Source organism: Melanerpes formicivorus, unplaced genomic scaffold (genome assembly GCF_026170545.1).
Source record: "Melanerpes formicivorus ecotype bairdi unplaced genomic scaffold, bMelFor1.0.p_v2 SCAF_2, whole genome shotgun sequence".
Lineage (NCBI taxonomy): Eukaryota > Metazoa > Chordata > Aves > Piciformes > Picidae > Melanerpes > Melanerpes formicivorus.
The window spans coordinates 41,394,452-41,418,399 of record NW_027142354.1 but is presented as its reverse complement, the minus strand read 5'-3'; the positions used below and the strand labels follow the sequence as shown (position 1 = coordinate 41,418,399).

Sequence of the window (23,948 nt, the reverse complement as noted above, 5' to 3'; positions counted from 1 at the left end):
TTAAGCACTGACAAAGACACAGAAGTGGTGGAAGTGCAATTTTTCACCACCGGCTAAAAATAGCCGAGCAAAATTCCAGAGCTGCCTCCCAGCTGCGCTCGGCTTCCTGGGACAATGGCACTTGTAGCCAGCCAGCAACAACAGCACAGGCCAGGCTCCAGGTCCCAAAATAACCACTTCTAAAGGGCAGTTTCTGTCTTTCATTACAGCTGCACAAAAAGTGGTGTCCAAAAAGAGCTTCATCTGAGCACCTGAGCAGGCAGCGCCAACTCCAAACCGAAGCTGGGCGCATGCTAAGGGTGGCATGTTGTGGACTCACCATGCACCAAACCAACACTCATTTCTGAGGGTGAGGCACGGTGAAGTGTTTAGAAGAGCTGAAGGAGATAAAAAAAAACAGGCTCAGGGAGCAGGCAGAAGCTGCAAGAGCTCTGGTGAGGCTCCTGGCAGCGCATGCCCAGCAGCACCCACCCTAAGATCAGGTGTGAAACCTGCCTGAGATGCACCTAAGCAGCTCCCTGGGGCATGCTGGAAATGACACTTCACTTGTTCTCTTGATTCCAGCTAATCAGAATGGGATCCCTGCTGAGGAAACCTGTTTGAGAGCCCACAGAACAGCAGGCAAACAGAAACCATCCTGCCTGGCAATCTGACTCACATTCTATGCTCATGTCAGGCTCAGCTGCACTGAGCCTCCCCAGATCCAGGCTGCAGCACTTCGGTATGCTGAAGGCTCTGCAGCCCATCACAGAGAGCACTGAAAGAGCAACACTGAAGAGTAAAAAAGCTGGTGAAGGGTCTGGAAAACAGGGCTGATGAGGAGCAGCTGAGGGAACTGGGGTTGTTTAGCCTGGAGAAAAGGAAGCTGAGGGAGAGCTTCTGTCTCTCTACAACTCCCTGTGAAAGGGCTTTGGAGCAAGGTGGGGGTTGGTCTCTTCTCACAAGTAGCAAGTGATAGAAGAAGAGGGAATAGCCTCAATCTGCATCAGGGGAGATTTAGGCTGGACATTAGGCACTGGAATGAGGGCCAACGGTTTGAAAGTGGAGATTCAGGTTGGACATCAGGAGGAAGTTCTTCACTATAAGGGTGGCTGGAACAGGGATGTGGTTGAGGTCCCATTCCTGGAGACATTCAAGATCAGACTTGCTGTGGCCCTGGGCAGCCTGAGTCAGTTAGAGGTGTCCCTGCTGACTGCAGGGGTGTTGGACAAGATGACCTTTGAGGCTCCCATCCAGCCCAGTGCAAGCTACACACCACCACCGCTGCGGCAGCGACCTGAAGCTGGCACCAAGATGCGAATAAAAACCATTTCTTGGAGCAAAGAAAACAAGTCAGGAGTCCAAAGTATATTCTTAAATATGGTTTAATAATCTTCTCCATTTCTGTACATCACAACACCAAGATATCACTGCTTGGGATCTCTCTGCAGAGGCTATATAGTATGCAAAGGCTAGGATTTGTCACCCCCGTTGACCGTGTTTGCATGTGTAAGTGTAATACATATCAGTATATATTGATAAACACATCAATATATAATGCAATATATATCACTGAAGAGAAACACATTGATTAAAGAAATAAAAAAAAAAAAATAATTTGGCATCATTTCCAAACTTAAATAGCAAAAATAAAAACTACCCCCAAAAAAAATAAAAAGGAGGGGAAAAAAAGAGAAAACAAAAGGGAAACAAAGGGGGGAGAGAAAAAGGTTAAAAAAAAGAAGGAGAAGGAGGAAAAAAAGGTTAAAGAAAGAAGGAGAAGGAAAAAAAGGTTAAAGAAGAAGGAGGAAAAAAGGTTAAAGAAGAAGGAGGAAAAAAAGATTAAAAAGGAGGAAAAAAAGGAGAAAAAAAAGGTAAAAAAAGGAGGAAAAAAAAGAAGAAAAAAAGGCTAAAAAAGAAGGAGAAGGAAAAGGCTAAAAAAGAAGGAGAAGGAAAGGGCTAAAAAAGAAGGAGGAAACAAAAGGCTAAAAAAGAAGGAGGAAACAAAAGGCTAAAAAAGAAGGAGGAAACAAAAGGCTAAAGAAGGAGGGAAAAAAAGGCTAAAGAAGGAGGGAAAAAAAGGCTAAAGAAGGAGGGAAAAAAAGGCTAAAGAAGGAGGGAAAAAAAGGCTAAAGAAGGAGGGAAAAAAAGGCTAAAGAAGGAGGAGAAAAAAAAAGGCTGAAAAAGAAGGAGAAAAAAAAAGGCTGAAAAAGAAGGAGAAAAAAAGGCTGAAAAAGAAGGAGAAAAAAAGGCTGAAAAAGAAGGAGAAAAAAAGGCTGAAAAAGAAGGAGGAAAGATTAAAAAAGAAAAAATAAAAAAGGGGAATAAAGAAAGAAAGAAAATAAGGGAAAAGAGGAAAAAAATAAAGAAAAAAGAAACAAGGAAAAAAGAAGAAAAAATACAAAAGGAAGAATAAAAAAGAAAAGAAAAAAGAAGTAAAAAGGAAGGAAAATAAGGGGGGGAAAAGGGGAAAAAAAAAGAAAAAAGGGGAAAAAAAAGAAAATAAACAAGAAAAAAGAGAGAAAACCAAAACAACAACAAAAAAAAAAGGAGCTGCATACCCTAAAATGTATCATGTGAAACAACAAGCAGTATACTCCCCCCCCAGAAAAAAACCAAAACAATAAGGAAACAAAAAAAAAAGAATGGAAATTTACACCCAATTTTTTTCTGGCCTTGTCACATCAGACCCATTTACAATGGCAAAATCCAGCACATACAGCCGTGGGGGACCACAAATCTGGGCCCAGGCTCAGGGGGAGCATAGGAAAGAAAGAAAAATAACAGAAGAGAAGGAAGAAAAGCCACAATTGTGCCCCAAAACCCTGAGCTTGTGCCAGTTCTGTGGTGGGCCCGGTCACACCTTCTGTGAGAGATTCCAGCTTGGATGTGAGAACGACAGCAAAGCCATCTGCCAGGTTAGAAAGAAGGAGTACAAATTCTATTGCTCACCAGCAGAGTCATTTTGGACCTCGAAGAAGAGCATGGCAGAAGTTTGAAGACCAGCTCCCCGCCCCTCCCTCCATTCAAGTGAAACAGGATTTACTGGAACAAGAGGCAGGGATGCAACTGGAACAGGAGCTGCTTTGGAGCGATGCACCGGGGGGTGGGGGAGCCAGTGGAGGACAGACCTAGCAGGCACTATGCTGTTAGAGTGCCCAGAGAGCTCCCAAAAAAAGAAGCAGGACTTGTGCATGACCTCATGGCGGTGGTCACTGCACCCTCTCTGCCTGTGAGACCACCTGAACACCCCCCCAGCCACTGGGGGGCAGGTTGAAATGCATTCTGTTAGAGCATGACAAAAAGCTGTCTTCGGCCTTGGTGCCACCAGGACTTTTAACCTATTAAGGGCCTGTGGAGAGTTTATCATCAGATTTACAGGGGACACTGGAACCACCACCACAGCCTGCCTTAGTGCTGGGAGATGGATATCCCCAGGGGGTTGTGCTAAGTACGAAATGCTCCAAATGCACCAGCACCAAGGTTTCAGGCAAGGGCTCCATTGCCTAATTATTCCTGCCAAGCACCCACTTCCACTGAAGAACTGCGGGCTCAAATTCACATCATCGAGGACACCTCACGCAGCCCTAAATCAAAACAACTAAGGAACAAACCAAAGTTTACCTTACTTCACTTCAATCATCTGTTTATTTCTTATTTATAACCAAGACTGGGGCAAAGTAAAACAAAAATCAATCCTGAAGGCTGCTCCAAGCCAAATTTAAGCCCAAGCCTCGAGCAGCATTTTCATTGCAAGCCGAGAGAGCTGCATGTTCTCTTTCGTGAGAGCAGTGCTTCTGCAAAGAAAAGGATGTTGAGGCCAATACAGCCTCCCCAGACCATCTGAATTTGCAAGCCCCACACATTCTAAGCTAGCACCCTGGGCAAGTGCCTTCTCTCATTCCTGTGAGGGGAATGGACGGCTCCCACCTCACTGCATGTCTCCTTCTGCAGGCTTAAGCTGAGGATGCCATGTAAATGGGTCAAGGGCGCTGCAAAACGCAGCGAGCGATTTCTCCAATCAAAGTCAAAAAAGAAACCAGTAGGACCTTACTTCTAAGTAATTAATTGGTTGGGTGGGTTGGTTGGAAGGAAGAGGTTTTACAGCAGTTAATGCATCATGAAGGTTAAAAAAATCATTTCCATAAAAGACAAGAGCAACCAATTTCACCATTGAGTAAAAGTAAAAACTGGGATTCGTTCCTTTTCCTGTGGTGGTCGTGGTTGTTAAATTAGTCCAAAGTGGCATAGAGAGGAACTGAGTAGCTTGCTGCTGTACTGACACTATGACAGATCAAAGTGTAGGGTTTTGCTTTTTGTTTGGTTTTTTTTTTTTGCTTGTTTTCTTTAATTTATTATTTGGGTTGGTTGGGTTTTTTTTTCAATCCAATGCTCGTGGACCAAGTTCTGGAAACGTTCCAATTGTAAGGCAGGGATCTTGTTGTGTGTGTTTCCACCGGGAGTTTGCTCCTTGGGTTGGATGCTGGAGGGGCGAGGCACGTTTTCGCCGGACCCAGGTCGACTACCTAGTAGTCATCAAGGTCAAAAAATTCGTCGTCTCCTCCTTGGTATTCCATTCCCTGGAAGTCCACTCGGTACCGCAAGATACCTGGGTGAGAACAACAGGCTTTAGCTGCACTGAGGGGCGCCTCAAGGCAAGAAAGGTGTGGAGGCGCTGGGGAGCGCGCAGAGGAGAGCTAGGAAGCTGGGGAATAAGTGCGGTGAAGGAGCTGGGGCTGTTTGGTTTAAGAGAGGGCTAAGGGGAGACCTCACTGCTGTCTGCAACTACCTGAAAGGATGTTGTGGAGAAGCTGGTGCTGGGCTCTTATCACAGGTTTGGGGAAGAGTGGCAGGAAACTGCCCAGCAGAGAAAGACCTGGGGGTGCTGGTTAAAAGCCACTTGAAAAACATGCGTGTGCCCAGGTGGCCAAGAAGGCCAACAGCACCCTGGCCTGCACCAGCAAGTGTGGTCAGCAGGACCAGGGCAGTGATCAGGATACTGGTGAGGCCACACCTCGAATACTGGGTTCAGTTTTGAGCCACTCACTCCAAGAAGGACATTGAGGGGCTGGAGCAGGTCCAGAGAAGGGCAACACGGCTGGTGAGGGGGCAGGAGAGGAGCAGTTGAGGCAACTGGGGTTGTTTAGCCTGGAGAAAATGAGACTGAAGGGAGACAGTGTAACTAAGGTTGGAAGAGACCTCGAGGATCAGAGTCCAACCTTCTGGTTCCCTACAACTCCCTGAAAGAAGCTGAAGCCAGGTGGGGGTTGCTCTCTTCTTTCAGGTAACAAAGGATAGGAAATGAGAAAACAGCCTCAAGTTGTGCCAGGAGAGGCTTAGGTCCAATTTATTCCTTGAAAAGGTTGTCAGGGCCTGGAGCAGGCTGCCCAAAGGAAGTGATGGAACGTCCAGCCCTGGAGGGGCTAAAAAGCCATGCAGATGTGGTGCTGAGGGCCATGGTTTAGTGGGGAGCTGGCAGCGCTGGGTTAACAGCTCGACTCAGTCATAAAGGTCACTTCAACCAAACCAATGCTACTTGGCACCCATCAGCCACAGCTGGCTTAGCAGTAAATAAGCAACAGCACTGTGCTGGAATCACCAGCAAGTCTGGGTAGAACAAGGCGCATGGCAGGTGGGTTTGCTCTACCCTGCTAATGATTTTATTGGACTGAAGCTATCTGCACCTCTGCCAGACTTCACTGAGACTGGTCAGTGAGCTCAAGAGGATTTCAGAAGCCTTCTTTCTCCCTGAAGTTGGGCTAAAAATACTTTTATTTTGAAAAGAAGGAGAAGACTGAGGAGCAAAGTACAGGAAAATTCTGAGAGATGAGTAACAGATATCCAGCTGCTTCAGAAACTAGGCTGGAGCTTGTCACACACCACTTCCACACAGCAGGGCATGGTCTGCCACAAAACAGCAACTGTGCAGGGACACAGTGAAGCAGTTCACAGCCCTTCTGAAAGTCAGCAGCTGGAAAGAAGGACACTCTACCCTCTGAGCTCTCCAAAGGACAAAGGGACCCAAGGAACACAGTTGGAACGTGACAGCTGCCTAACATGCAGCATCACCTTGCAGAGTGAATTCACTTGGACACCCCTGATGAGCACAGCAGTCACTTGAACTGGCATCATGACTAGGAGGAGTAAGATTAATCCCCCTTGTGTTGTCCTGAGATTAAACCAACCATTAAAAAGACACACACACACCCTTTTTATCCCCCCCTTGCAGTTACCTCCAATTCCTCCAAATCCTTTCACAAATTGGGATCCTTCCTGTGATTTGTCTGTAACAATTTCCAATGTTGCTCCAAATTTCTTGTAGTTGTTTGCAAACCACTCCAGAAGGGGCATACTTTCTATCAGTTCATGTTCCTGGCCAGTCTGTGCAGGTATTTGGGGGGGGGGGGGGAAGGGGGGAAGAAGAGAAGAAGAAATAAAAACGTTATAAAAACGTTATGGTCACTACATGTTAGGTAGAGAAAATTCATGCCAAAAAGTTTGTCTTTGGCTTAAACATCCTCACTGTCTTTCTAGTCCTAAGGCAGAGACAGCAGCTCTCAGGGAGTGGCAGGAGAGGCTGAGAGCTCTGGGGCTTTTTAGTTTGGAGAAGAGAAGACTGAGAGGGGATTTAATAAACGTTTATAAATATCTGAGGGCTGGGTGTCAGGAGGGAGGGGACAGGCTCTGCTCAGTTGCACCCTGGGACAGGCCAAGGGGCAATGGATGTAAACTGCAGCACAGCAGGTTCCATCTCAACACAAGGAGGACCTTCTTCACTGTGAGGGTCACAGAGCACTGAATGGGCTCCCCAGAGAGGTTGTGGAGTCTCCTCTAGAGACTTTCAAGACTCATCTGGATGTGTTCCTGTGTGACCTGCACTAGATTCTAGAGTCCTGCTCTGATAGGGGGGTTGGACTTGATCTCCGGAGGTCCCTTCCAACCCCTAACATCCTGTGAGGTGTACACCAGAGCAGCCTGGCAGACTTGGCAGGGACTGGGTGGTGGGTGCCCCTGACACATCTGTATCAGACAAGACACAAACAGAAGACTGCTGGTGCTAGGAAGCTAACTATTGACAAGCCTTGTTTGGGGCTACTATACTACAGAAGCAGAAGAGAAAATGCCTTGTTCATTCTTCTGCTCAGCTCATGCTACACTCAGGCTCAGTGGTTCTTTAGAAACGTGGTGCTGTTGACTCCAGGAAATCCTGATCTAGGCAAACAGAGGCAAAAAGCATTGGTTTTACAGGGAGAAGGTCAAGTGATTATTGGCATAGAAACACTACAGCATGGCAGATAGCATTGTGAACCTTCCATGCACAGAAGGAATTAGCAATTACCCCTCCAGGAAGGAGAGCAGCTGGAAGAGACCTCCCTGGCAGTCCTAGTATGGGACGTAGATGCTCACCTGTTTTTGCCAAGGACAGACTTTTTTTGCCCAGTTCTCATCCCCCCACCCCCCCAGGGTTTTTTGATTTGCACAGGCAGTGAGTGACAGGTCCACACTGTCAATATACCTAGAAGCAAACACTCCTCTGCACTTAAATGGCACAGTTCTACCCCCTCTCAATTATTGTGTGCTGACCAAATCAGTGCACAATAAGCAGTGAGCAATGGTTTGAAACCTTAGCCTGGCATGCTGTATGGCAACTACCAATCTCTTCTAGCAGGTGGTTTGATGGTGGCCAAAGGTCCCAAACTGCCTCTGTGCTTTACACAGTCTTGGAGTTGGCAGCAGGAAAGGTTAAAGAAAAGCAAGTCTAGAATCCAGGGGTTACATTGAAGGTGAACAGGAAGAGCCAGAGGCTACCAGCTTGGAGTCTCATCTGAGTGCCAGAAAGGTCATCAGGCTCCCGTGCTCGTGACCAGCTAAGCTCACACGTTCAGAATGCTGCATCAGTACACTGAGAATAAATCTACAAGCCCCAAAGCTGAAATACCTCTTTATCTGTGAAGTGGGATTTATCCTTCTCTTGCTCTGGTGTCAAATACAGGATCTTCTCCTCTGAGAAGGGAGAGAGAAAAGCAAACAAACAAACGAGGTTGGGTAAGGCTATCAGGTTAAACACAGCAAGAGACTCACAACAGGCAGCAATGACAACACAGAGGGTTTGGCCATTGGCAGTGCCTCTTTATAGCCAAAGCTCTATGGGAAACCACACAGAGTCTGCCAGTAGAGAATACCTGTAGTGCCAACACCAAAAAAAATTCAGAGGCCCTGCTGTAGGGTTTGTCTGCAGTCACTAGGGATTGTGGGTTTGGCCAGAAAGGTCAAGTCAGTGTCCCCTCTGCAACCCCCTGGTAGCACATTCATACTCACACAACTGACAGGCAGGTTTCAGGCTGCTTCTGTGACACAAACTGCCACCCCAGTGCTGTAGTTCTTTCTGCACAGTGGAAGTTTTCTAGTTTCAGACTTTCCCCCAGAGTATCTGAGAAGCTGCAAGTTAGTGACCTGCCTCCACCACAACCCCATGAGCAAGTCCTTCAAGATCTCTTTAAGGAGTCCCTCCAGCGTAATCTATCCAAGCACAACAGCTTCGGTGTTAAACCCCCAGGGCCGCTCCAGAAGCGCTACCTACCCTCTGTGCCTTGGCAGTGCAGAACGTATCTCATGATATCCAGATTTTCATAGACTATCAGGATCTCTACTGCTCCCATTTCCAAAGCTTTTAGTGTGTCTTCAACACCAAAGCAGTACTTCCCCGTGTCCTGACTGATCTCGTCGAAGTATCGTCCTGCAGCCAGGGTACAAAGAGATTGTCAGGAGCAGTGACCGAGCCACATGGGTTTTTAAACAAGCCTGAGAGGAATGCACCAAAGAACTGCAAAAGCAGCTTCCAGTGCTGCTGAAGGAAGTCAGGGATATGGTAACATGTAACTCAGAACATTCGTTGTCAGGAAGCCAACGCTGCCCTGCAAGGAATCTCACTCCAATGAGGAGAGAGATTACCTTCACTGTGGAAAAATCACTTGGATTAACTCAGCAGCAGGCACTATTTAACCTCTCTCCAGTTCTGGTGTCCCCAGCATAAGGACACAGTTGGAGCAAGTCCAGGAGGACCACAAAGATGATCCAAGGGCTGGAGCACCTCTGCTATGAGGATAGGGTGAGGGAGGTGGGGTTGTTCAGCCTGGAGATAAGACTCTGGGGCGAGGCTGAGAGCATCTGCCTTCCAACTCCTGAAGGGATCCTACAGGAAGGCTGCAGAGGGACTTTTCATAAGGGTGCCTAGAGACAGGACAAGGGGGAATGGTTTGAAGCTGAGGGAGAACAGGGTTAGATGGGAGCTTAGGAAGTTCTTCAGTACAAGGGTGGCAAGGCTCTGGAACAGGTTGCCCAGGGAGGTCATGGATGTCTCCTCCCTACAGGTGTTCAAGGCCAGGCTGGATGAGGCCTTGAGCAGCCAAGTCTAGTTGAGGCATCCCTGCCCATGGCTGGTTGGTAGGAGTAGATGTCTAATGTCCCTTCCAACCTAAGCCCTTCTGTGACTCTGTGATACTTTTACTATTGCCATCTTGTGCTTTCCAATGAGCTATGTGTCTGCTGACAGCCAGACAAGGGATGATTTCAACTGCCATCTTAAAGCAAAGCACATCTCAACTCTCATCTTGCTGAAGATGCAAACAATCCAAGGATATTTTTTGCCCTCTCCCACCCAAATGTCATCAGAAGGGCTGAAACTAAGATGATCTCTGATGAAGAAAGAGACAGAAAAGATTGAGAAGACTGCTGAGGGGAAAAAAACCAACAAAAAACCTCCACCCCTTAAAGTCTCATTAAGTGCTGCAGCATTTGAGGTGTCCAGATGGTGATCAACAGAGAAGACCACTATAAGAGAATGCACTGAGGGCTGAGGCAGCACACAAAGGCGTTACCAGGAGGTTTTAAGAGATCAGCACGTTCAATCAAGCACATCTGGCTCTGGAGAAGGCTGTGCATGTAGCCACATACCTATTAGTTTCTTCTCTTGAATGAATTTCACATTGGAGAGGACCTCAGTTGACAGCTCAATTGCTTGATTGAATCCATTTTCTCCTCCATATGAAATGTCAACTAGTTTGAGCACTTTGGATTGCAACCGCTGCACGAGAGAGAGAGGAGACATGACAAAGAGTCTATTACACAGCACTGCCACAAGACCACTTCATAATGCCACAAGAGTAAGTACCTGGCAAGAGTCACAGCATTAATCTATTTTGCCTCACTTGCAAGCAGAGATTCTGAGTCAGGGGAACCTCAGAATGCTTAATATTGAAAGCACAGTTCTCAGGCAGCAGGGCCACGGAGATTAGGTTTAGTGGAGTTTAATTCCAATAAAGCTTCTGCTTTAGATTTGGGAACATGAAGGACTTCAGCAGTGGCTTCAAACCAGGGAGGATGGATTTCTTATTAGCACTGTTACTAAGAAAAGGAGACCTTACTTCCCTGCAGGAGGCAATAGGAAAGAGAGACCTCCCTAGGCCCCATCCCATGTTTTGATCCAATCACTTCAGACACAGAGATGCATTTTACAGCACAGCTACTACTGCTGTCCCCACGCTGACAGCTGAAACATTTGGGCTTTGCTCAGGGAAGGCCACTCACCTGATCAAACATGTCAGATTGACTTAGTTCAGTTTTGAAGTCAGCTGATCCAGCTAACACGAGCCCAGCCACGTTCACCTTGTCTCCAGAAATGAAGAGCTGCACGGCCGTCTCCGCTACCTTCCTCACGTAGTTGTGTCGCTTCTCCATCCTCAGGCGGGCGAAGCGCAAGGCAGACTGGCCTCCTCTACCTGCACCACAGCACAGGGACCTCTTGGCAAGGCATTTCAGGAAGATTAGTAGCACATGGTCCCAACTGGGCCCCGAGTAACTGAAGCTAAGGGCAGATGAAGCCTTCAGAATTGGTTTGCCACAAGCAGAGCCAGAGGCACTCATTCAAACAGCGAGAGAATAAACATGGATCGTTCACAGTAGAAGATTTCTCTCTGTTGTTCCACAGAGGGAAACATGCTGGGGTTTTTGTCTTTGTACACAGACTCAACTCTCTATAGAGAATCTGAACATCTGTGCACATCTTCCATGGCCTGCACCTGCATTAAAGCTAATTCCTTTCTTCCACTGCCTCACGCACTTTTATCGCCCATGCAACCCATCCCAGCAGTCCCTGCTGCAGAAACCTTCTGGGGAAAATGCTTCCGTTTAATTTTGTCCCTTCTTGATCTATAGAGGACAGGAGTAACTTAACAGGTAAACCAGGAGTAGCTACCAATTTGCTGAATGGATTAGAGGCTTACTGTACTACAGCATCATGCAGTGGAAGTAGAATTTCGCTCACTCTGGTTTAGGCTTCGGTGCTTCTTGCTGTTCACTACACCAGACGCACACTTCAAAGATGCTACCAAGGGCTATCACTCCTTGTGCCAGTAATTTACTGAAGACTGTCCCAAAACCCAAGTAAAGGGCTGCACATCCCAAAAAGCCAAGAGAAGCCACTTTCAGCAGCTCAGCTGCACATTACAGTGATTCATTCCTTTTGACAGAAGGCTCAGAGGAGAGGCTTTGCTGTCAGATTTCAGGGGAGCAAAGAACTGAGTTGAGCTAAACACCTACAGGCCAAATTCCCTGCTTCTACCCTCACATCCCACCCCGTGACATTCTGCAGCCAAGAGTCTGGAGACAGGCTAATGTGTTACCATGCTTCTTTGGAAGATCCACAGTGAATTTGTGCAGGACTTCTCGTGTGTTTCCTTGAAGGGTTCCAAAGAGTGCACCGCTACCATCTATTACTATAAAGCCAAACTTGCTGTCGTCGGAAAGCAGCGCCGTGAGAGCCTGCAACACAAAATGATGCTATCAGCAGGAAGCACTGCTTTGCCAAGCACCCAGAAAGCTCAGAAAGGCTACCATGGACAGTACACCTCACCACATTTCAGTTCAGGGGTGCTCATTTCCTTTTATTAATAACTAAACCAGAGGGACAGCTGCAGATTAAGGAGGCGAGACTAGCCCTGAGGACCATCTCACACAATGCTGCCAAGGGCAGAAAGGAAACTAATGGTTATGCTTAATAACTATGTTCAGAGCATGAGAAGTTCATTCCATGGCATCACAGGTGGAACAGGCAGGTGGAACACCCAAGCCCTGAAGATCAGCTCTGCTAAGCAAACAAACAGATCACTTACCTCTATGGCTGACAAAAGCGCAAGAGGCTTTCTTAGCACTGCAGCCAGGAAGGCAGAACTTCACCGACTCACAGAATTGTCAGGGTTGGAAGGGACCTCAAGGACCAGCCAGTTCCAACCCTGCTGTCATGGGCAGGGACACCTCACACTAGATCAGGCTGCTTAGAGCCACATTCAGCCTGGCCTTCAAAACCTCCAGGAATGAGGCTTCCACCACCCCCCTGGGGAACCTGTTCTCATGGGGAAGAACTTCTTCCTAGTGTCTAATCTAAATCTCCCCTTCTCTAACTTGCTTAGTTCACTGCTCAGTTTTATACAGATCACCTTCAACTTGCCCACTACCACAAACACTGGTTTGCAGCACCTGCTGGCTTCGAGTCCCAGAGGCAGAAGGATGAAATCTACAGTGGCTTTGACAAACTCAGCCTTACATAGCAGAGCCAAGTGACAGCAGCAATAATTGTTCTGTGCACAACTGGCTAGAGAGAAGACAGCCACAACATTTGCTGGCAAATGAAGTTATCTTTCAGTTTTCTTCCCTTTAAAGTAGGCAGCTAAATTCATCTTGTAAGGTCACAGAATGGCCTAGGTTGGAAGGGGCATCAGAGATCATCTACTAGAAGACACAGTCTCAGGCTGTGCTAGGGGAAGTTTAGGCTTGAAATGAGGAGAAAGTTCTTCCCAGAGAGAGCTGTTAGCCATTGGAATGTGCTGCCCAGGGAGGTGGTGGAGTCACCGTCCCTGGAGGTGTTCAAGAGGGGACTGGATGTGGCACTTGGTGCCATGGTCATGAGGTGTTGGGTGGCAAGTTGGACTTGATGATCTTTGAGGTCTCTTCCAACCTTATTGATTCTATTCTATGATTCTATACTCCAACCCCCTTGCCACAGGCAGGAACACCTCTCAACTAGACTTGGTTGCTCAAGGCCTCATCCAACCTGGCCTTGAACACCTCCAGGGAGGGGAGCATTCACAACCTCTCTGAGCAACCTACTCCACCCTTGTACATGAGAAATTCTTCCTATGATCCACTCTAATCCTACCCTCCCTCAGCTTCAAACCATTCCCCCTTGTCCTGTCTCTAGGCACCTTTATGAAAAGTCCCTCTCCAGCCTTCATACAGGTTCTCTTCAGGTATTGGAAGGCAGCTCTAAGGTCCTCCCAGACTCTTCTCCACATCAGGCTGAATAACCCCAGATCAACTCAGGGGTGTTCCAGCCCTGGACTCACTCATGTGAGTTCCACATCCTTCTGCTAGGGACACCAGAACAGGGTGCACTATTCGAGGAGGGGTCTCACAAGAGCCTAGTAAATGGTCATTTAAATTGACTACAAGTAGAGCTTAGTATCAAGGTTTTTTTTGAGCTACTTTGGTGCAATTTCCTGCCCAGCCCTGGTTCTGGTGGTGTGGAACATTACAGCTTACTCACATCCCATACCTCTTTCCCAAGAGAAACAGCTACAGCTCCCCCAAGGGCAGCCTGAGCAGGTTAGGCACACTCAACACGCACACTCCTGCTCACTTCACTGCGCCCAATGAAAATAATGGCCAGAATCCTCTTCCTGGCTGGCAAACCCACTTCAGCAGGATGGAGGACTTGTCAAATTCCAGAGTGTTTTAAGTCACCAGTTTAATACTGAAAGAGTGATGGCATTGGTTTACTGCAGAGGACCTTTAAGTGCCTGCACGCCTGCCAGCTTGATTACTGTGCTGAACAGAAAGGCTAAAACCCATCAGTCAACTTCATCCCAAATCCACACCACCAAGGCTACGGCTTTCAAAGCTTAAAAGAAACAGACTCTAAGGTTTAATGGAATCTACTGGCCAAAATAAATATTCTGTATTAATTCCTCAGCAGTGGGATGAATGAGAGGAGGAAGTGCCATATTACATTGCAATCTATTTAACTGGGACACAGCCAAGCCAATCCTGTGACTGGAATGAACGCTCCAGCCAAGGTATCAAAATAAGTCATTGTAAATCCCACCCTTCAGACACATGTCAGGGGTTCATATCCCTCTTGAGAAGTTACTCTGGTTTCACACAGGCAATAAAATATCTGGAGGAAATCTTATCAGATACTCCTGCCAAGCAGCAGATGACTGCAGCTCTGATCTTCCAGATTCCCTCTGTTTTAATGGAGTGTCCAACGATCACCAGTTCCCTCAGTTCCCCCTTCTGTGGCTCTATGTCAGCAATTCCACTGTTTGACCTTGGGAGACCTGGTGGGCAATAAGTTAGCCATGGGATAGCCATGTGCCCTTGTGGCCCAGAAAGCCATTGGGATCCTGGGGCGCATTAAGAGTGTGGCCAGCACATCAAGGGAGATTCTCCACCACCTCTACTCTGCCCTGGTGAGATCACATCTGGAGTATTGTGTCCAGTTCTGGGCTCCTTAGTTCAAGGGGGACAGGGATCTACTGGAGACTGCTCAACAGAGGCTGTAAGGAACATCAGTCTGATGAGGAAAGGCTGAGAGACCTGGGGCTGTTTAGCCTGGAGAAGAGCAGCCTGAGAGGGGATCTGATCAAGGTTTATAAACATGTGAAGGGTGGCTATCAAGAAGAAGGGGCCAGGCTCTTTTCAGAGGTGTGCTGTGATAGGACAAGGGGCAATGGATACAAACTGGAACCCAGGAAGTTCCACCTCAACATGAGGAAACACTTCTTTACTGTGAGGGAACTGGAGTCCTGGAGCAGGCTGCTCAAGGGTCTCTTTCTCTGCAGACCTTCAAGAGCCATCTGGATGCATTCCTGTGTGAGCTGCCCTAGGTGATCCTGCTTTGGCAAGGGGGTTGGACTTCATCTTCAGAGGTCCCTTCCAATCCCTACCATTCTACAATGCTATCAAATACAAAAAAAAAGGGGACACTGTTTTTCTGTTGTTTCTTTAGCCTGGACTGAAGTTTTAGACTGAAGCTGTGAAGAGGGAAGGGAAGATCCCATCCTCTGCTCCTTGACATGCCCTCTCCTTCAGAGGGCATCTGTTGATGTCCCAAGCCAGATGCCTTAGCTCTGGAGTTCTAGTTGCATGTTGGGGGCAAGCAGTGGGTTAACAGCACAGCTCTACAACCAAGCAGCATCAATGGGCAAATCAAGACTTCACCTCATTGCTCAGGAGAGCTCTGACAGCTAGATGGGATTCTGCAGCACAGACAAATACCAAGTGATAACACACTTGAGAGCAAACAGCCCATGGAGAAAGGTGCTGCTAGCAATCACATCACTGGCAGCAATTACCCCAAAGTCCTCTCACGTCATGGCCACTCTCTTGCTGAGCATTGCTTCACACCAGCAGGAGGTGTATCCACAGCTGCCTCCGGGAACAGCCCACTGGGCAACAGCTCCTTTTGTGGTGTTCCATCAGCACCTTGAGGCAAATGGCTGCAGCCTAGACCAAATTAATCCCCCTCCTGGTAGGGCAGAGGGCAACCCACCACTGTCCCCCCACTGCCAACAATCGCATGGACATGCATCTCCCTTGGCTTTGCACCTCTAGCTCTTGCCTGATTTGTCTTCTTTACCTCCTGCTTTCAATTGCCTATGGGCATGTGGGCTCAGCAGAACTCAAGAGCTGTCCCTAGGTGAAGTTTTGTTATTCTGGCAGGTCAAAGGTCTATTGGGAATTCATCCATTGTGGGGAGACAGTAGCAGGGACATCTCACTTGTACAACAAGCACACCTTTCCTTCCTTTAAGTCCTCCAATGCTTGGAAACCAAAGCATGGACCAGGTCTCCCAAAAGTCAAGCAAACAAGCAGAGGTACATCACTGAAGTCCTGTCAAACCCATGATATATGGGTTTGGTGACAGGCAATTAACTCTCAGTCCACACATGGTGGTGAACACCATGGACATGAAAGGCAATCAGTCATCTACTACAAATATGGAGACCTCTGCAACTGCCAGCAGAGCCAAAACTGATTTAGATGCCATGAATTGACACTGTGCAGGCAAGACTAGTGCAATGCACATTAAATATGCCTCAAACCATTCATTTCACTCAGATAAGATTATGTTTGATAAAAATATCCCCACTTTACCTCAGCCAGACTGGGCACTTGCCAGTTCTCCCTCAAGGGGCTGGGTTAACACTGACATGAAGCCTGGCAACACTAATATTGTTTTGGCATTGCTTTAAGGTCTGGCTTGGAATAAGATCTATGGACCTCGAAAGAACAGAACCTGCCTCCAGTTACAGAGGAAATCTTATGTCTGTGCATTACACAAACTCTGCAGTTACTAGCTGGGCCTGTAAGTCACCTACAGCAGGGGTTGGACAACATCTCACAGAATCCCTGAATGATCAAGACAGGGTGGAAGGGACCTTTGGAGAGCATCAACTGCAACCCCCCTGACAGAGCTTACCTAAAGCAGGCTGCACAGGTCAGCATCCAGGTGGGTTTTGAATGACTTCAGAGATGGAGACTCCACCACCTCTCTGGGCAGCCTGCTCCAGTGTTCTGCCACCCTCAAAGAAGTTCCTCCTCAGGCTTAGATGGAGCTTCTTATGTTCAGGTTTGTGCCTGTTACCCCCTTGCCTGTCACTGGGCACCACTGGTCCCATCCTCCTGATACCCAATCTTTATTTTTAAGCATTGATAAGATTCCCCCCTCAGCCTTCTCTTCTCCAGGCTAAACAGCCCCAGGTCCCTCAGCCTTTCTTCATAATAGAGATGTTCTAGTCCCCTGATCATCTTTGTAGCCCTTTGCTGTTCCCTCTCAAGCAGTTCCCTGTTCTTCTTGAACTGGGGAGCCCAGAAGAGGACACAGTACTCCAGATGAGGCCTCAACTCCATTCAGCAACTACCACACAGCCATCCAACGGCTTCACCAGCAGGGTGTCTCCAGCAAAACCTGCTGCTCTACAGACTACAGGCTCAAACACACCAGGGGTTGCTCCAGAGCCTAGAAAAGCAGCCTGACTTCTGCAAGACCAGCAGGCAACAGGAGGCTTCTTACCTCTGTGTGGAATTTGTTGTCACACAAGTACAACGACGTATTGATTGGTTTGAAAGGTTCAAAGTCAATGTTGACTTTCTTCTCTTTTCCTTCTTCTGTCACAATTGTTCCACAGTAAACAACCAGACCATTTGGAGGTACTGCAAAGGACACAATGCAATTTTAGATCACTGACAAACATTGCAAGCTGCACCCATCAAAAACTCAGTGCTAAGCCATAAGACTTGAGGGAGAGTTGAAATTGAAGATCCCAAGTTTTGGTTTTTTGACTTCCCATCTCCCCAACCCCATTCCCTCCCAGCTCACTACAACGAAAACCAAAGTAATTTAGTGCACCTATGTTGAACAGCTTGGAGCAGGAAAAGTACCAGTGCTGGTAAGCCTTGCAAGAGAGCTGCAAGAACATGTACAATGAGCCTGCAAGCTCCTAGAATCCAGAAAAGGGCTGAACAACCCCGTGAAGCTTTCATAGTTCTGACTCAGTGATTTATAGCCTGGCCAGCTCAATGAAGGCCACTTGCCAGTGTAAAGACAGTCATGGTGAACTCTTTTCCAGTACTCATTTTGAATGGCCTGGGTCTATTTCCTCCCTAAATGCTGGTAGCTGCACAGTGGCATGCACAAGGCAGACATGAGTTTCTGCTTGATGGAAACCCACTGTTTTAATGCAACTATTAGAGAATAGCTCTTAAGGCTGGTCAGGCTTAGATGACTCAGCACTGCTAAGGATAGAATCATGAGCACTAAATGTCTTAGTTTACTTGAAAGACTTTCATATTTACATTAAAAATATGAGTTTGTATTGTATTTTATGTTATTACTTGAAATCTTTTCCTATTCTGCCACTTCCAGAAGGCATGAATTGAGAATTTGACAATAAACAGGGTACTGGTTAATCCTCACTGGAAAAAGTTGATTACAGACCCAAGCTTCCTTACAAATACCATGTACTCCTGGTTTTACCTCATGACTATGTGATTCTACATGAGCCCACTCAGTAGAGACAAGGACCAGCTTTGCTAGGTGAGTCCCAAGCAGCCATCCATGGGCAACGCACCTGGAACATCACTGCGAGCCAGCAGGTCTGGTTAGCAGCAAACCGCTTACTGCAACACTTAAGGCTGCTCCCACCTAGAAGAGCTCTGCCAGCACCCAGAGAAGGTAGAAGTTACCTTTGTTATAGAGTTTCAGTCTTTGCTGTACAGATGTGATGGCTCCCAGTACTGAAAGGCGATTCACTCGGGATTTAATGTTGGAGGCTGTGCCAAACTCGTCCGCTAACATTTTTGCCACTCGTGAGATCTGGTCTTTGGGGGGAATGATCAACGAGATCATGCTGGTACCATTGCTGAGAAGGAAAAAAAAGAAGGCTTGTGAGCAGCCACCAGCCAAAGCAACGAGTGGATTCATGCCATATTCCATGCACACAGCTGTCTCTGCTCCCCCCTGCCCCACCAGGGATGCTTCACTTCACTGTTAGCAGTGCAATTCCTCTTCTGCCAGACAACAGTGGGAGAGAAGAGAAAGCTGAACAGGCTCTTAGAACTACAGACTGGTTTGGGTTGGAAGGGACTGGCCTGCATTAGGAATAGTGTGGCCAGCAGGAGCAGGAAAGTCATTGTGCCCCTGCACTCTGCTTTGGTTAGGCCGCACCTTGAGTACTGTGTCCAGCTCTGGGCCCCTCAGTTTAAGAAGGACATCGAAACACTTGAGCGTGTCCAGAGAAGGGCAACAAGGCTGGTGAGAGGCCTTGAACACAAGCCCTATGAGGAGAGGCTGAGGGAGCTGGGATTGTTTAGCCTGGAGAAGAGGAGGCTCAGGGGAGACCTCATTGCTCTCTACAACTACCTGAAAGGTGGTTGTGGCCAGGAAGGGGTTGGTCTCTTCTCCCAGGCAACCAGCACCAGAATAAGGGGACACAGTCTCAAGCTGCGCCAGGGGAGGTTTAGAGGTGAGGAGAAAGTTCTTCACCCAGCGAGTCATTCATCATTGGAATGTGCTGCCCAGGGAGGTGGTTGAGTCACCATCCCTGGAGGCGTTCAAGAGGAGATTGGATGTGGCACTTGGTGCCATGGTCTAGTCATGGGGTCTGTGTTGATAGGTTGGACTCGATGATCCTCAAGGTCCTTTCCAACCTAAGTTATACTGTAATACTGTGATATCATCCAGTTCCAACCCTCACTGCAATGGGCAGGGACATCTTCCACTAGCCCAGGTTGCTCAAGGCCTCATCCAGCCTGGCCTTGAACACCTCCAGGGAGGAGGCAGCCACAGCCTCCCTGGGCAACCTGTGCCAGCATCTCACCACCCTCACTGGAAAGAATTTCTTCCTAATATCCTGTCTATATCTTCCCTCCTCAAGCTTAAAGCTCTTTTGAATGTTCAGATTAGCCACTGCCAAGCAAGTCCTCCAAAAGTTGCTTGTCTAACCTGGGACACTACTCTGGAAACAAGGATTTATGCACAAGCCAAGGGGCTGCAAGCTAAAGGCATGTAAGCTGTCTCCAACAGAGATTATTTCAAACAATGCAGCCACATACTTTAAAGACATTTTTAAGCCTATTCCATTTGTTCTCAGACAGCTGGAGCTCTAGCCAGCCCAAGTGCCAATTTAACACTTGGGTTTCCTCAGATGAATGCTGAAGGCTCAACTGGAAGGATGCCTTTGTGGCAGTCAGTCTTTCCCACTTCCCTGCTGGTGCTTTGCTTTACGAAGCAGCTCACCAACTCCGGCAGCTGCTTTAAATAAAGAGTGCTTAAGTACATGGCTGAGTTCAGAAGTGTCAACCCCCAGGCATGGAGTCAGGAGATAAGACCCCACAAATCACAGAAATGGATTAAGTTCAATGAAAGAAAAAAAGAAAGAAGGTTCAGTTTGATATTCATTTTTTCCTATGGGTTTAGGGTGGATCCTGCAGAGGTCTTAATCCCCCAAGCAGCCTTGTGGTTCAAATCCATCCAAAGCCAAAATGAAGATCGGGGAAGTTCCCATCTGCCTGGCAGCAGGTACCTCCCTTTTGCAGCTGAAGTATCCCAGATGTCTGAAGTGCTGCTTCTGCATTGTCTCAAATTTATCCCAGACCTCATACTTCACATTAAGAGTAATGGCACAAAAATCAAATAGCTCGTCACGTCCTCTGGCCCTCTCAAGGGCAAACTGGCTAAAGCTCTCTGAAAAAAAAAACCCTCTGCTCAGGATTCTGAGTCAGAGCACCAACAAAGTGCTTTGCAGCCATAAAAAAAACAGAAAAAGGAGGTTGCTCCTTTACATTTCCTACAGTGGGAGAAGGCTAACACAGTACCTGCCTGCTGCTGTTTCAGATTGTCATGCACCAGCATCCTGCCTGAAGTGTTTGGGCTACAGAGACAGCAGGGAAGTGCTTTAAAAAGCATCACTTCATTAGCCTCTTCACAAAGGTTGTGCAGCCCTCTCCCAAAGATCTCCAATTCAGGCCAAGTGGAAAGGGATGCTGCTGGGTCAGACAAGTCCCTGACCTTGAAGAATTAGCAACTAATTGGGTTTAATATCCGAGATCCCCATACACGCTAATCAAGAAAGTTGCAGAGAGACACTTGCAGACATCATTCCCAGAAGGAGCTTTGAGCCATGCTGACACCTATCAGACTTCCAGGTCACACCAGCCAAGAATACTCCATATACCACTCAATTAAAGCAGTTAACTCCTCCTGTGAATGGCAGCAGCCTTAGGGGAGATATAATGGCCCATCACTCCCAGCAGGCTCCCTTCAGTGAGAGGCTGAGCAGAAGGAAAGCAGCTCTTCCTGGCTTCTCTGAAAGCAGCACTGGAGGCAAGCTCACACAGGTGACTTCCTCCTCAAAGGAGAGCTTCTCAGGCTTCCCAGAGATAAGAAAGCTCTGCACATCAGGCCTAACTTGCTGTACAAACTAAGGGCATCAGAAGGTGGGAGATGGGACTGCTATGCCCCTTGGCAATCCATGGCTCTCCTGCTAGAAATGATTTCATGCAATTCTTCTAGTATTCAAGACAAAGGGGGGAAAAGCAGAGAACAAGCTTGGGCAGCAGGTGGGAACAGCCAGGAGGAAGACTGGGTGTGCTCTACCAGGAGCAGTTCTTCAGGGAAAAAAATCTTGTAAAGCTATCTTCAATTTTCAAATGCAAGCCACCCCTCAAATGCCAGAATCCCAGCATGGCAGGGTTGGAAGGGACCTCTGGAGATCATCCAGTCCAACCCCACTGCAAAAGCAGGGCACCCACAGCAGCTTGCCCAGGAGCACAATGGCCAGGGGAAGGTGGAAGCTCTCCAGAGAGGGAGATTCCACAACCTCTCTGGGCAGTTTGCTCCAGGGCTCCAGCACCCTCACAACAAACAAGTTTCTCAGATGGAGCCTCCTAGCTTCCAGTTTGTGCCCAGTGCCCCTTGTCCTCTCTCTGGGTACCAGTGACAAGAGTCTGACCCCAACCTCTTGCCCCCCACCCTTTAGCTCTTGCTGGGCATTGAGCAGATGCCCTCTGGGGCTGCTTTTCTCCAGGCTCAACACCCCCAGGGCTCTTAGCCTTTCCTCCTCACAGAGATGCTCCAGGCCCCTCAGCAGCTTTGTAGACTCCACTGGACTCTCTCCAGCAGTTCTTGGTCTCTCTTGAACTGGGGAACACAGAACTGGACACAATATTCCATCTGTGGCTTCATTAGGGAAGATTAGGTAGGGAGGAGAACCTCTCTTGACCTGCTGCCCACACTCTTAATGCACCCCAGGAGACCATTGGCCTTCCTGGTCACCAGGGCAAATTGCTGGCTCACAGCAGACTTGTTCTCCACCAGGACTCCCAGATCCTTCTCCCAAAGCTCTTTTCCAGCAAGTCAACCCCTCCCTGTACTGCTTAGGGGGTTATTCCACCCCAGGCACAGGACAAACCCCAGCTCCTGGCTTTGTGTTCCACTGCATTAGTGGAACCACTGGCCAGAGCGCAACTCTGCACGGTGTGAGCTGGCTGCACTGTGCCAAAGCCACACCTTGAAGGGGCCACCACTCCTGGCAGTTATTTCTATGACACAGTGTCTTATCTCCAAGACAGTCACATGTGCCAGACAGATCACTGCTCCTGAGGAGCACCCTGCCCAAAGCACCCTACCCAAGATAACACAGTGGCCTTCACAAGCCCTCCTGCTGGAACACTGCACACAACAAAGAGGAAAGGGTCTCTTGGAGTCTCAAATGAGTTTTAACAGCACAGTACTGGGCTTGGTCCACCCTGTGAGCCTGGATTTATGTCTAGGAGCACCTTCCATTCCCAACATCAAGCGCATTTCCTGGGTTTGAGGTGCTTTCACCACTAGTTGCTCAGCCAAAGCTATATCAGACACTACCCAATACCTGCAGAATCCAGCACAACAGCTGGGGTGCAGCTTGCCACAGGAGCACCTCAACAGCATCCCAGGCTGCTGGAGAGTCAGCCAGCTTGTCCACAGTGTCCCCAAGCACCTAGCACCCCATGGGCAATGAACACAAACTGGAACACAGGTTCCAATTAAACATAAGGAAATAATTCTTCACTTTGAGGGTGGCAGAGCACTGGAACAGGCTGTTCAAAGAGTCTCCATCTCAGAAGCTATTCAAAACCCACTTGGACATGTTCCTGTGTGGTTTACTGCAGATGATCCTGCTCTAGCAGGGAAGCTGGACTAGATGATCTTCAGAGGTCCCTTCTAACCCCTATCACTCTGATTCTGTAAAGGAAGGCAAACCCAGCCATGCTGCTGTCTGCTAGGTACAGCCAACCCACCCAACCAAGGGGTTCATTAAGCAGTCATGAACTGAAGGTAGCATCAGCACCCCCTGCACCTCTCCCTCATCCTTAGACAAGCACACAGCCAGGATCTGATCACTAAATTGGATCATGTCCCACAGAGGCTGAGACCCAGCAAGACAGCAGCTGGAGGAGACCTGCATCCCAGTGAGCAGGATGGCTGCAGAGCTCCCTCACACACCGTGTTATCCTACCTACAGCCTGCACCTGTATGTGACCTTACTGCAGGCTGGCAAGGTCTAAAACTCCCTGTGGTTGCATCTGCTGAATTCACCACAACTGAGACAAACCCCAGCAAAGAGTTTCTAAGAAAGCTGCTGTGCAAAAGCAGTCAGGAAGAAAACCAGGTTATCCTGCATAGCAACACAGCTTCCAGGGCTCCTGTCAGCCTTTGCAGCCACTGTGCCTGAACAAGGACAGGTATTTGTGACTGGGTTTCATCTAGAGGGAAGCAATTCTCCCCCTCCACACTGCTCTGGTGAGACCACAGCTGGAGCACTGTGTCCAGTTCTGGAGCCCCTGTTACAGGAAGGATGCTGGAAAGTGTCCAGGGAAGGGCCACGAGGATGAGCAGAGCGCTGGAGCTGCTCTGCTATGGATACAGACTGAGAGAGTTAGGGTTATTCTGTCTGGAGAAGGGAAGGCTCCAGGGGGACCTTCTTGTGGCCTTCCAGTATCTGAAGGGGGCTCCAAGAAAGCTGGGGAGGCACTTTTTAGGGTGTCAGGGAGTGATAGGACTGGGGGGGATGGAGCAAAACTGGAAATGGGGAGATTCAGATTGGATGTTAGGAAGAGGTTCTTCAGCATGAGGGTGGTGAGAGACTGGCGTAAGTTGCCCAGGGAGGTGGGGGAAGCTCATCCCTGGAGGTTTTTAAGGCCAGGCTGGATGTGGCTGTGAGCAACATGATCTATTGTGAGGTGTCCCTGCCTATGGTAGGGGGCTTGGAACTGGATGATCTTTGAGGTCCCTTCCAACCCTGGCAATTCTGTGTGCCAAACCTCCTTGACTGCTGGACAAGCTGCACATCAGGTTCTAGAGTACATCTGCT

General features: G+C 48.2%; 1 protein-coding gene across 1 annotated transcript in view; it reads right to left on the bottom strand.

Moving 5' to 3' along the window:
* Positions 1-1,346: 1,346 nt before the first annotated feature.
* The window catches only part of ETF1 (eukaryotic translation termination factor 1), a 35,075-nt gene continuing 12,473 nt past the window's right edge, over positions 1,347-23,948 (bottom strand). The window contains exons 3-11 of the mRNA XM_068157878.1: positions 18,283-18,458; positions 17,111-17,250; positions 11,661-11,799; positions 10,567-10,757; positions 9,934-10,063; positions 8,561-8,716; positions 7,919-7,983; positions 6,213-6,360; positions 1,347-4,588 (exon numbers count right to left, since the gene is read on the bottom strand). Of these exons, the coding sequence (XP_068013979.1) occupies positions 4,506-4,588; positions 6,213-6,360; positions 7,919-7,983; positions 8,561-8,716; positions 9,934-10,063; positions 10,567-10,757; positions 11,661-11,799; positions 17,111-17,250; positions 18,283-18,458 (1,228 nt within the window). The 3' untranslated portion in view covers positions 1,347-4,505. The remainder of the gene's footprint in view (positions 4,589-6,212; positions 6,361-7,918; positions 7,984-8,560; positions 8,717-9,933; positions 10,064-10,566; positions 10,758-11,660; positions 11,800-17,110; positions 17,251-18,282; positions 18,459-23,948) is intronic.